We start from the raw sequence: 14,392 nt of genomic DNA on the forward strand, positions 1-14,392 counted from the left end.
CATAAGACTGAGAAAATTGTATCTTCAAGAATAGGAAACGAAAGGAGCAAAGAAAGAGATGGAGAGTCCAGAAAGTTAAAAGTAGTTTATACTAATATAAATGGTTTAATTTCAGGATTAAGTGACCTTAATGATTATTTGTAAGAAGTAAAACCAGACATAATGGCAATTGTAGAGACAAATTTAAGGGGTCCACTATCGCCTAACAGTGTTGGAAATGGATTATATAGTCACTGGCTTAGAAATAAAGAAGAAAAACAGGGTGGAGGAGTCATATTCTTGGCTAAAAAAAAAAAATGTGACGAAGGTTACAAATGGAGGAAGCTGTGTGGAAACGATCACGATAAGAGTTTAAGATAAAGACATGAAAAAGAGAATGTTTGTGGTGATTTATGTGCCCCCAAAAATGGATTCTTGTAGAGAGAGAGCGAGAGATTATTCTAAAACGTTAGAAGATACAAGAATTTCATTAAATGGAGTGCTGAAAGGTAATGGAAACGTGATACTTATGGGGGATTTTAACTGCAAAGAAATCTGTTGGGAAGAGATGACAGTGAAAGGTGGAGAGGAATTATGGGGAAATGTATTACTTGACAGGACTATGGAATATACAATGACGCAATGGGGAAAGGAAAACACCAAATATAGAAATAATGAAGAACCGTCATGCCTGGATTTACTCCTTAGTGAGAACCTGAAATTGTGAATAGAATTGAATATAAGGCACCAATTGGGAAGAGTGACCACATATTACTTGAACTAGAACTAAAAGAGGAAATATGTATGAAGAGAAATGAGAAATACAGAAAAGAAACTGTGAAACTTAGGATTTTTTTTCTCAAGAAGCTAGTTTGGATAAATTTCACAATGAAAAGACGCTAGTGGAAACTAGGAAGATTCTGAAAGAAATCTATAATGAAGGGGTGGATAAATATGCACCTAGACAAAAACAAGGAAAGAAATATAGTGCTGGTTTAACATTAAGTACAGCGAGTCAAAAAATAAATAAATGAATAAATAAAGATAAAAGATAAAAAAGAGAGAGATAAAAATTGGAAAAGATGAAAAAAGGAGAAAAAGCCTAGAAAGTGGCAAATATATATCAATGAAAGAAATGAATATGTTATTGATATGTGAATGGTATACTGAAAAACAAGCATGAAATTGAGAAACTGCCCCAGGGGAACATGGAATACACAGAAGATATAGAAATGACTGAGGTCATGAGGAAACATTTCAAATCGATTTTCACTAGAGAAAAAATATGGCACTGGGATGAGGGGCGAGAAGTGAATGTGAGGGAAATAATAGCAACACGAAAAGAATTAATGGATCAAATAACAAGCCTTGATGTCAGGAAACCGCACGGTCCGGATGGAATTGCAAACTGGATACTAAAGAAGTGTAAAAGAGAACTGGTAGGCAAATATATGATATAATAAGTTGTTCGCTTAAGGAAGGAAAAATACCAGAAGACTGGAAAATGCTCAACATCGTACCAATATATAAAGGAAGTAACAAGGAAGACACAACAAATTACGGACCGGTTTCCCTACAAGTACTGTAGCCAAAATTTGTGAAAAAGTTATTAAAAAATAGATGGACAAAACATTTGGAGGAGAATAACATACTAAAACCGAGACAGTTTGGATTAAGACAGGGAAGATTATGTGCCATAAATCTTATCTGCTTTTAATCAAGACTATTAGATATAATACAGGAAAGGGACGGATTGGCTGATTGTGCTTTCCTAGATCTACAAAAAGCCACACAAAAAAAACTATTAGGAAAAATGAAAACCTTAGGAGGGGTACAAGGTAAGCTACTGGAATGGATTGAGGATTTCCTACATGGAATAAAAATGAGAGTAGTGCTCAGAGATAAATGTTCTACTTGAGAAGAGGTGATTAGTGTAGTTCCACAGGGATCGGTACTGGCTCCAATAATGTTTGCTATTTATGCGAGTGACATGGACGAAGGTGTGGACAATTACATGAGCTTCTTTGCTGATGACGCAAAATTGTTGAGAAAAGTGAGCACTGAAATAGACTATGAGTCGCTGCAAAGAGATCTGAACAAAATTTGGGAATGGAGTCAGAAGTGAGAAGTGGACTTCAACATAACAAAATATAATGTAATGGAATTTGGAAAAAGTAAAAACAGGATATCAGAACAATATAAAATCGGTAAATAGGATGTAAAGGAAGTGGGATTTGAAAAATACCTGAGAGTAATCATCATAAAGAACATGTCCTCTGGTAAACAGATAAACAAAATTGTCGGAGAAACCTACAACTTGCTGAGGTAAAAAAAAAATGGCATTTACTTACTTGGACGAAGAAATGGTGAAGAGAATACTAGTCACGCTGTTAAGACCAAGACTGGAGTATGCATCGACACTAAGGTCACCAAAAAGAATATAAGGAAAATTGAAAGAGATACAGAAACGGGACAACGAGCATAGCTCCCTTCCCGTAAGATACATCTAGGTAAATACAACTAGCCAAAACACACACACAGACACACACACTCACTAACACACACATACACACATACACAGACATGGTAAGCAATCTCTGGAGGCGTATGAATTTTGTTTTTGTAGTGAAAAAAAAACATGCCATCCTATCTTTTGATGCATAAAGACGCCAAACACAGAAAAGTAAGTCACAACAATGTCTTATTTTCTTATCCAACTGAATATCAAAACATGCAAATGTACGGCATATAGTCGCCTCAGGAGGAGGGATTATTCACTGACTCGGAAACTGGCAACTCATTGCCGCGTTGTTGCCAATTAATAATAACCTTATTTCCTTGCAGGTGGAAACAGAAAACAGTCCAGCCACAATCTACTGGAAGTCCCGTAGTCTAGAAGAGCTGCCTGACGAAGTTGCAGCTTGCTTCGAAGACTCGTCTGTTCTGGGTAGATTTCAAGCGAGCATACTTCGGCTCTTCGGGCGTGGGTCCAGGTAATGACGCTGCAACAACGCTGGCGAGATGCTTTACTGTAGTAAGATGTATACTTGTTATAATATAAGTGTATTTGGCTTTTTTATGCCAAGGTGACTTCTATTTGTGTTAGTGTTGTATCTTTGGCATCCCTCTAACAAGACCACATTCCAGCAAAACTATGAGAGCCAGACACTGCTGGTTTGGTCAGCCTCACTCCTTAGAATAATTTCAATTCTAACTCCGACGCTTAGAGAAAGAATCTGACTCTTGACGTCGCTTTCAGATACAAACTAAACACTCCCGTCAACAGTGGATCTGGTTTTATGTCCCTGGACGCCTTTAAGCAACGCCTCAGTCACGTTCGTAAGCGATGGGCTAGCCACTGCTCCTCCGCTGACCCCAACTCAGCCCCAAACATTTCCTCTTCCTCCCCCATTTGCTGCAGCGGTGTAGGGAGTGCAGACACACCGACCTGCGGAACCACAGGGCAGCTACCTCATGGTCTCCAACAGCGCCTCGAGAATGATCTGGCCTTTTCGCAGCGCTACTCTGCCAATGCTGTCGATAATTCGGCGGACGACGCCAATCTCCTTGAGCAGTACATGAGTCTTTATAACTTGGCCATGGGCCGCAAGAACTGCAACAATCTGAGAAAGATCAGGGACAGCCTTGTCACCAAAGCGAGAAGTCCGCCTCCTGCAGGGCCACTGGCTTCACCGTCAAATCTCCTATTGGAACGAGAGGCCCTCCGGAATTTTCTCCTGGATATTGGCTTTGTGCAATATTACTCGCTCTTTAATCGCCATGGCTACGACCTGCGCACGGCCACACATATGGAGCCGCTCGATCTAGCAGCCATCGGAATCACTGAGCCTCTGCATCGTATGGCTATCAAGTTTGAACTCGATCAGGTTAGTTTTTATTGTTATTTATCTATTTATTTGTTTGTTTATTTGTTTGTTTATTTATTTATTTATTTACTTATTTATTTATTTATTCATCTATTTATTTGCTTATTTGTTTATTTGTCTATTCGTTTATCTATTTTTCTTTTTCTGTTTACTGTGAAAGTTTCTATCGACCCTTTGCAGATCTTGTCCGTTTTGTTTGCAGTTTATAGCGTGTCCGAACTGTGGCTAAGGTGTGAAAGTGAGACGAATGGGGAACCAGAGCAGACTGATATAAAGGGACGTGGATTCTTAGGATTTATATTTCAGCATGTTATCTAATCTTCTTGCTACAAACCATAAGGGGATGATGCAGTAGGGTGTGTCGATTTTCACAAAATGCGAAAAATCAAATCCGGTAGTGAAATTACTGTGCCTTTTCACTCCCAAATGCGAGATATGTATGGCAAAGTGGATTAAAACAACTGTATCATACGTCAATTTCATCCTAAATTTTCATTATTATGTTCTTTTAATAGAAAACAAATGCAAATTAGTATGAATTGTCAAGTTGACTCAAATATTGTTCTCATATTAACACATGGAGCTTCTTTTGCTTCTATAGCTACTGTACAACATACGTGCATAACATGAGCAGAACAGGTTATCAGTTTCACTCATACTTTAACTTGTGCTCGGAGTCCCAGCACGTCGCCCAACCGGCCAACCACGCGAGCTCAGTTTCCTAAGAGAAGCCAGAGTTGGTTTTCTCGCAGTGCTCCTACAGAAATTTAACAGTAAAAGTATACATGTAAATATATCAATGTAAGTATTACACAGTAAATCACACGGTGACGCTATTCCATTTAGCAATTTTTAATCAAATTTGTGTAAGTCCAGATTTCTTCTTTTCTATAGTTTTTCATAGAAATTGAAGTTAGTCAAAGTATATTATATATGTGTATTAATTCATGCTTTATAATGTGAATATTTATTTATTTATATAAACATAACTTCATATGTTACAATGCATTTTTTTTATATTTAGATAAATTTCTTGATTTACTTGAAATTATATCTTCTGTTTTCGGATTTTCACAAGATGTTAAAACGGAAGACCAGAGGTCAACTATCATCCCATTTGAGCCTGTTAATTGGTAAAAGGAAAGAGTTTCCAATGTCAGAACTTCCATCAATGAGAGACATTTTGAGGTTTAGATTACTCCTTCGAGAACAAAATTTCAAAGACAGAAGGAACTACAGGGATAAGGAGCTCATCAGTGATATCATACCCCATCATCTGCACTAATGGGCAACAGCTAATGCCCTATTCAAACCCCCGGTGATCATCCAGTGTCAAATAATTGAGCTGAAGATTAAAGGATTGGGGGAAAGAGCAGTTCAACTCTCTCTTGGCAAAGGAAACTTGGCAAAGAAAAATGCATTTCTACGCTCACTTGATGAACTGTTTGATATTCTGAGCTGCAAGTGTTCTATAGTTTTGTGTTCAAAAACAGATTGTTCCCTTCTGATAGGAGAAAAAATAGTTTGCACATTGACTGCTGTTGCCCTCGTGAAAAAAGATACCTGTTTTAGAGCTAGACTTCATCAGGTCACAAAGATCAAAAGCAGAAGGCCAAGGCAGTATAAAAATGGGCTCAATAGATTATCAGAGAGAGGAAAGAAAACAGGAGAATGAAGAGTGATGAAATCATGGAAAGAAAAGAACAGTATTGACATGATGTTTATCAGTTGTTTGATGTTTCTTCTGAACAAAATGAAGTAACGTCAGATGATAGTTATAAAGTGACTTCTGAGACCTTACCAAAGAAAAGACAAATACAACACGAGATATTTCGAAAATTACATTAGTTAGTATTCGACACCATACTGAACTCCGTAAAGCTGCGAAATTGCATCTGCAGCTTGTATAGATGCAGGCCTCATCACCCAAGAAGATTCATCCTTCCTTGTCGATCATAATAAAATTAGAAGAACACAACAAAAAATAATGAATGAAATATCCGATCAACAAGAAAAAGAATAGAAAGAAGGGGGGCTCCCCTGTATCTTGTTTGATAAAAGAATGGATAAAACAAAGTTATGCTAGTAGAACGAATAAACAGAAAATTCCCAGGTCTAATCAAAGAAGAACGCCACACTGTCTGTTCTGAACCTGGCGTTCGGTTTTTGTTTCATTTTACGCCTGAAACTGAAGAGGAAGGAAAAAAGCATGCTGAGAAAATAGCTGATAATAGATTATTCTGGTTTCAAGAGAGTGGGCTTGAAAATTCACTGCAGGTTATTGGTAGAGATTCAACTTCAGTTAACACTGGCTGGAAGGGAGTTGTAATGAATCATTTATAGAAAAAAACTGGGAAGAAGACTTATATGGCTGGTGTGCGATTTACATACAGGTGAACAGCCCCTTCTTCACCTTATCCAAGAACATGATAGCCCTACAAAAACCCACAATAAGTGGTCAGGTGCCCTTGGCAACATGCTGGATGACGCAACACAACTATAGATAAAATGTTTCCGAAGGTTGATGTTGGTCCTCCCATTCCAGTGTTACCAGAAGTAGTTGTCAAAGACGTTAGCACAGATCAGTCCTACGCTTATCATATTGCTCAAGCAATAAGGTCAGGAGAAGTACCAAAGTCACTGGATCTGTTGGAAATTGGACCTGTCAGTCACAACAGTTGGTTGATTACAGCTCTGCGCTTCTGTAGGATCTGGATTTTAAAGCACGAATTGAAAGGACAAGTACTGGAGAACTTCAGATCAACTGTTAATTATATTATTGCTGTTTTTCTTCCCAAATGGTTTAATGTGAAGCTCAATCCCAAGTGGGTCGATGGTCCCAATCGCCTGCTGTTCCGGTTGCAGCTTATGAGAACACAAAGCAAATTAGTGAGAGACATTGTATTACCTGTGATGAAGAGAACCGTTTGGTATGCTCGTTCAGAGGCAGTGCTGCAAGCCATGCTTTCCAGTCAATACTCCAGACGGGGGTATTAGGTAGTTGCCCGTAAAAAAAATTGTAGAGGAAGACGATTTACAGGCATGTAGATGACGTGACCCACCCATTGCAGCTGTCGCTTTACTACCAATGCTTCACTGCTTAAGATTTGTACGCATTGCAAGATTTCAGTATATGATATTTTGTCTTGCCATGTTAGGCCCAGGATTCTTTGAAGACACCGTATGTGGAAGGTCTCCAGATCTTTTATATGTCGTCTGTAGTTGGTCCAGGTTTCTGAGCTGTAGAATAGGGTGGAGATGCAGACGGCTCTGTAGACGGATATTTTGGTTTCGGTTCTTAGGTTTCTATTGTCAAATTCCCGAGCGCGTTTGTAAAATAGGGGTGGGACTGGGGCTGTTTTGTGTTATGCAAGTATATATGTCTTCTTTGTGTTAACAATTTGGCGTATGGAAAATATATGTCTGTGGTACCCATGTCTTTTCTGAAGCTATATTGTGTCTCAGGTAGGACAGTTTCTGCAAAGTGATTAGACAGTCTTGCTGGCGTGACTCGAGCAAGAACCTTCCCTGCGGTAGCAAAGATATGCCTCGGGTATTTCCACAGAGTGACTTGTCTCCTTTCTTCTTATAGTTGGTGATTATGTTAGCATTTTTCCACTCTTGGGGGACGTTTTCGTTTTCCCACACGGCTAGGACCATTTGGTGGAGTCGTTGGTGAAGAAGGTGCCCGTTTTTTTTTTTTTTTTTGTTTTTTTTTTTTAGGATTTCAGAGGACAAGCCATCTGGAGCTGCGCTTTTATTGCTCTTGAGACCTTTTATGGCTTAGAGTGTCTCCACAAATTCTGATGTGGTGTCGAGAGGTGTGATCGTGAGTAACTCTTATAATTGGTTTAGAATGCTGGAGTCGGTGGGGTTCTTTTGGTTGGGAAGATTGTCAAAGTGTTCAAACCATCTGTTGAGGATTTGTTTGTTTTCTTTCAGGAGAACATCCTCTGACGATCTCATTGGTGTGATCTTTCGTTTCGTGAAACCGCGCATTGCTTTCATTGTATTGTAAGAGCCGAATGAGTCGTGTCTGTCAGCAAAGCCCTGGATCTCTAGAGACTAGGCCTACCGTCAGTCGTTCTCTATTTTCCTTAGCCTTATCTGAATTTCAGCACGAAGGGTGCACCAGTTACTCTGAGGGATGCAGAGTGAGAGTTTGAGAGCAGGGCATCGTGGGTTTTGTCTTTAGCAACCAGAAGAGAGTGAAAATATTGAGAATTCTCAACGAATCAGTCACGATGACGCCGCCTTGTAAAACCAAGAACACCAACAGCAGCTTGATGGATTGCTGCATGAAGTCTAAGCAATTTCTCGTTGATATTATGGTTTATGTTGTTGGGGTCGATATTGGACGTGTAGTTTAGGTGTTGTGCAAATGTTGTGCAGAGTTTTTCGATGTTCTTTGGTTTTTTAAGGGCATTTTAGTTTAGTCTCTTGCTTGGAGCTCTGATGGGGTAAAATGGGCGTATCTGGAATCTCATTTTGGATCTTATGAGACAATGATCGATCAAACACTCGGCTCCTCCCATTACCTTGGTCAGGAACACGTCTTTCCCGTCTTGCTATCGGACAATGACGTAGTCAAGAGGATGCAGTGCTTAGATCTAGAATGTATCTAGAACGTCTTGTATCTATTCTTCTGTTTAAAGAGTATTTGTGATGGACAGGTTATGCTCTGAGCATAATGTTAGGACTCTGAGACCATTGCGGTTGAGGCTACCTGCTGTATGCCATGTCTGCCGAGTATGTACCTCCAGATTTCAGCGCTTGATCCGACTCGCATTGAAGTCTCCAGGGAATATGATTTTGTCATGTGGCAATATTCGTAGAAAGCATCTATTGTCGAGTATTTAGTGTTGAGAGTAGGTGCATAGGCGTTGATGAATGTTATATAAGGCCCCTTAGTGAGTGGTATGCGCCAGGTCATCAGTCTTTCGCTTAAGCAAGTTGGGTGTCCGGGGATTTTTTGTAGTGTATTGTGAACTGCAAAACCGACGCCATGTAGTCATCTAATATCTTCAGGATAACCCCTCCAGAAGAAACTGCATCCTTCTCCGGTCTGTGTCAGTGAGTCCTCACCAGAATGTCTTACTGAGGGCAACTATGTAAATTTTATATTTCCTCAGCTCGTGAGCAATAAGCGCTGTGTGTCTGGAGTGTAGTTTCTTTCCAACCTAGAAGAGTTCGGACGTTTCAAGTCGAGATCGTCAATGGGCTCTGTGGTCTATTAGTTTGTTCAGTGGTGGGTCGACCGCATAAGGATTGCCTAGATGGTCGTGGTGAACCACCCAAGGAGGCCAATATTTAAGTCACCTTTTCTAAACCTCTCCCCGTTCAGGGTGGGCAGTGGGAAGGATGCCTGAAGAGGGTTGCTCACTCATATAGGAAGCTGCCAAAGGCTGTTTTTTCTCCTTCTCTCCAGCGATTATCACTCCTATATCGTCTGCGTGCAGGACTTGGGCTAGAGACACCCAATCGCATCCTCGACCTGTCTCCGTCACCCTATCCTATCATCACAGGGTCTGAGTGCCTAAAGTTGATGATGGTGAGAGTGATGAGGTAAAAGGGCCAGAAGCCGCCACAGGTGAATTGATTTTAGGTGAAAAAGAGGTATCCAGTCCCTTCCTCCACCATCCTCCCCTCGGCCACCATCATCCAGTAGTATAAGTGGGCTCCAGACGACCTTCTGGTAGTCGCAGTTGGAGGAGAGTGCCAGGTACCCTGTCTGTCTGATCCTGCCTCTCACGGGTCTTCATCCATGGCTTTGTGTCAGGGAAGCTCCTTTAGATTTATGTCTTACTGGACTTGTCCACAAGGCAGTGAGGTGGGGGTTGGGGATACCTTGTATGCCCACAGTAGGAGATTAGGGATAAGGGAGAGAGATATAGAGAAAGATAGATGAGGGAGAGAGATAGATGTATATATGTATATACACATATACATATATGTACACATACTTGTGCTTATGTACACATATCTCTACATAAATACACACATACACATATATACATACACATACAAACATATATACATATATGTATACATATAAACAGACGGGGAAAGAGAGAAAGATGGGGAGAGAGAGAGGGGGGGAAGAAAGAGAGGGAGGGAGAGGGAGAGAGAAGAGGAGAGAGATGGGGGGGAGGAGAGAGATGGAGAGACACAGAGAGAAGGAAGGAGAGGAAGAGAGATAGAAGGGGAGGGAGGGGTGGAGCGATCCACTTGTAGAACTCTGCCGTCTTTTGAGGGGAGTGGGGAGGATTGTGGTGGTCAACCAATATATACACTCCTGACACACACACACACACACACACACACACACACACACACACACACACACACACACACACACACACACACCACACACATACACGCACGCACGCACACACACACACATGCATACACACACGTACACACACACGCACCCCCCACACACGTGTACGTACATACAAATACATACACACGTACACATATACACTTATTTACACGCACACACGTACTCATGCATAGAGAGAAAGAGAGAGAGGGGGAGGGAGGGAGAGAGGAGAGGGGGAAAGAGGAGAGAGAGAGGGAAAGAGAGAGAAGATGGGGAGAGGGGAGAGAGAAGGGGGATAGATACATAGTGATAGAGAGGGTGAGAGAGAAAGAGGGAGAGAGAGAGGGGGAGAGCAAGAGGGAGGATAGAGAGAGGAGAGGGGAGAGATGTACAGGGAAAGGGAGACATTCCGTTGCTGTGTGGGAATATGGGCAGATGGGAAGATGAGCCGGGGCCATGTAGTCCCGAGCCTGCGGTCAACCGCCGGCACTACGCGAGTTCCTTTGGCATCTTTGGGCTCTCTCACAACACTTTATCATCGATTCCCTGTGTACAATTTAACATTCGAACACTTTATTCACAACACCACCCCACGTGGCGCTAAGGATACAGGCATTTCCTTCTTTGTGACCCTTCTACCAGCGTTTGGCACTCTCCCCGTCTCTAGAAAAACATCCACACGAGTTGGAAGAAGATATGTGACACGTCATAGGACATCACAACCACACGTCACAGGACGTCACACTACGAGAAGATAAATATCAAACGACGTCGCGTACGTCGCGTACGTACGTACGTACGTCGCGTACGTCGCAGCAGCAGCATCAAGCGGCTATTGAGTGTCAGATCTAACCAGAACCTGACCAGAGGCCACTTAACAATGAAATCAGGCCGACCTAAACATCACCTCTTAGGATACCTGGTCCGCACGAGAGACGACCGTTGAGAAACGTACGTCCACAGAAGGAATTATCCTTATATTTTATTTTTCACCATGTATTATTAAAATATACCATGACCTTCTATGTATCATAATTGTACATATTTCAGTTTAATATTGAGTGTATCACTCAGCCATGTAAATACCTACTTCTGTCACATTCAACCATGTAAATACCTACTTCTGTCACATTCAACCATGTAAATACCTACTTCTGTCACATTGTAAATATTACTGTACGACAAAAAATTGATGTAGTGGCAACCGTCACAGCCTTCGTGGTCAGTTGCCTTGCTTCTTAGCGCAGATCACGACTGGCTCTGCACAAGACAACTGGCTGCGATTTACTAGAGTAAATCCGTAGAACTAAACGGCCTTTACTTACTCCGCTACTCACATCGCCTCCAAAACTGTGGATCACAACTTTCCACACACGTCCACATACACACGCACGCGCGCGCGCACACACACACACACACTTTGGCGGTCCGTCGTTGATCGACAACGACAGTGCTCCGGTGAAGGGTGATGGTGTGAGTGAATCTGGGTCTTTGGCGCTGATGGCTGCGGAGGTGATTATGGAGCCCAGTGCCCCATATTCTTCCACACTTCTGGCAAGTTGTTTCTGGATCAGGTGAATAAACTCTATTGTTGAGCTGATGTTTTTTTTTTTTTTTTTTTTTTTTCCTGCCGATGGTCTCGTATTTAGTTGCGAGCAGACTTAAGATGTTTGACCCCTTGCGAAGACTTTGTGCGTCATAAGGCGCCATCAGAAGCAATGGATTCAAGATCAGCTGGTACGATGTTGCACCTCTTGAGTGTGATTTTTAGCTGACCATTATGGTGTTTTTTCTGGAACCCTTGCATTGCGATGTGTATCAGGTAGTTGCCCGTAAATAATTTGTCGGGGAAGATGGTTGTTATGTAAGTTGACGTGCCCGTCCATTGCAGTTTGTGCTTTGCTAGTGTTGCTTTAATTCTTTCCGAGAACCTAGACGGCCAAAGGATGCGGATGCGAGGTGGATTCTTGACTGAATTTCATCGTCTACATTGTGTTTTTGGTGTTAATCATGCTACCGAGGTAGGTGATACACACACGCGCGCACACACACACACACACAGAAGAGACCTGAAAAAGAACAGCTTCCCACGTAGAGTGATAAATGTATGGAACAAATTGGATGAAGAAATAGTGTGTGCAAACACATACAACAATTTAAGAACAAACTTGATCTTGTGAGATACAAAAACGGGTCACCACGAGCATAGCTCCCCTTCCCATATAATACAACCAGGTAAATACACACACGCACGCGCACACACACACATACACACACACACACACACACATACACACAAAGTTATGCTGCCGAGGTAGGTGATGCACACACATACACATATAAGCACTGCATATGAATTTCTGGCCAGGTAGAATAAATTGGAGAACAGGAGACGGGACCCAACGAGCGTTGTTTCTTTCCTGCATACAATTAGGTACAATTAGGTAGATAACCGCACATATACAAATGTACACGCTCACATGCACGCACGCACACGCGCGCGCGAAAAAACAAAACAAAACACGACTGACCGCAATAGCCTTCCTTCCGGAGACAAGAAAAATATTAACCACGTTTCCCCTTCACCTCTTGATTCTAGGTACCTAATGAGCCCCTCTTTGACTGCACCACCGTTCCAGAGACCATCCAGGAGTGGCTGGAGATCCTTAAACTCGAGGATTACGTCGATAACTTCCAGCAGAATGGTATCTATTGCCCTCTGGCAGCACTGGGGCTGACCAAAAGGGACCTGCATCTCATGGGGATCTACATGCTAGGTCATCGTAAAAAACTCATGTTGGGCATTGAGGCCCTAAAGGAGATGCTCTTGAAGACAACTTGAAATATGTGTAGGTGTGTTCCTGTATGTTTAGACATAACATTTGCGTCTTTAGAGGTAAGAAGAAACACAGAGAAAGAAACGACAGAAATCAAATGAATATTCAACTCAGTACATACCGATGAATATATATTAAGCGTGTTTTCAAGTGCCTGCATGAAATTTTACCAATTTATTTTAAGATTCATAGTACGAAATACCTGAAATATATTCCATGATCCTTTTGCAATTGAAAAAATTGTATGCATCTTCGTAACTCGTAAGATAAACACAATTTCAATCACCGAAGAAAAGCTTAAACTTGTCATAAATGTTTCACTCTGTGTTTTGAATTTATTTTCATTTCTTTTTATCTTAAAATATTTTGTAACACAATAACTAATGCAACAAAAGACTTCAAAGAGAATCATAAAGAGTTGTTACTGAAGTTTTATTAACTTGAGAAGAAATGAATTTGCTGATGATGATCAGTCAGATAGATCTACAAATTTTCTTCATGGCCGGTAATAGGCGAGTGCTTTGATCAAACTATGAATTTTATTAATATCTATGATATGTATGGCTACTCCTTTTATTATCTGTATAGATGCTTCGTTTGTATGAAAGTATTCAAAGTATGTCATTGCATGTATGCATGCATACGATCAGTGTAGTACTATGCTCACACCCGTGTATACACGAAAGTACCACGAAGTCAATATCTATTATAATGGGACCAGAGATGGATAAGATTATTTCCTTTTGGGGGAGTGGGAGCGCAGTTATTCATCATTAAAAAGTATTTGTATATAAAAAAGTCTATCATTTCTGTCCTTTTTCTGGAATATTGTCGTCCACTGTAAAATATTGCCTTGTAAAAGAAAATGTAAAATTGTTATGAGTCAGACAGACAATTCACTCCACACCCGCAAAAAGTTTTTCCAGATTTCACTTGCATGATTCAATATTTTTGAACTCAAGGATGCCATTAGTGCTGTCACTTATACCATACACATACATATACCAAAGGCTTTCCCCCTTACAGGGGAGGTAGCCATATACATACATAAATACACACACACACACACACACACACACACACACACACACACATATATATATATATATATATATATATATATATATATATATATATATATATTGTCATGAACCTGCAGTATCAAAAAAATTAATTACCTACGGATAGGTTTTGATAGATATACTACTTCAAAACAATGAGGTTACTAACCAGGTCCGGCGTAGTACGGTGATAGAAAAATTAAAATGAAACATTTATACACTTTATTAAACTATAAATTTAACAATTTTGGCCTATTCAAACAACGGAAAACGGAAATATGAATGATGAGAATATGCAAATCAAAG

The 14,392-nt window shown here is 40.8% G+C and overlaps 1 protein-coding gene across 6 annotated transcripts in view; it reads left to right on the forward strand.

Moving 5' to 3' along the window:
* The window catches only part of ckn (CRK like proto-oncogene, adaptor protein), a 35,037-nt gene extending 21,583 nt beyond the window's left edge, over nt 1-13,454 (forward strand). For 5 of the 6 annotated variants that reach the window (XM_076190584.1, XM_076190581.1, XM_076190579.1 and 2 more), the window contains 3 exons: nt 2,824-2,972; nt 3,239-3,866; nt 12,788-13,454. In XM_076190584.1, coding sequence (XP_076046699.1) covers nt 2,824-2,972; nt 3,239-3,866; nt 12,788-13,030 — 1,020 coding nt within the window. In that variant the 3' untranslated portion in view covers nt 13,031-13,454. Of the gene's footprint in view, nt 1-2,823; nt 2,973-3,238; nt 3,867-10,830; nt 10,936-12,787 lie in introns of those variants that run through there. The other variant, XM_076190585.1, reaches the window with a different exon arrangement.
* The last annotated feature ends 938 nt before the right edge of the window (nt 13,455-14,392 follow it).

This window comes from Oratosquilla oratoria, chromosome 9 (genome assembly GCF_046742065.1).
Source record: "Oratosquilla oratoria isolate Oo_2021 chromosome 9, ASM4674206v1, whole genome shotgun sequence".
Lineage (NCBI taxonomy): Eukaryota > Metazoa > Arthropoda > Malacostraca > Stomatopoda > Squillidae > Oratosquilla > Oratosquilla oratoria.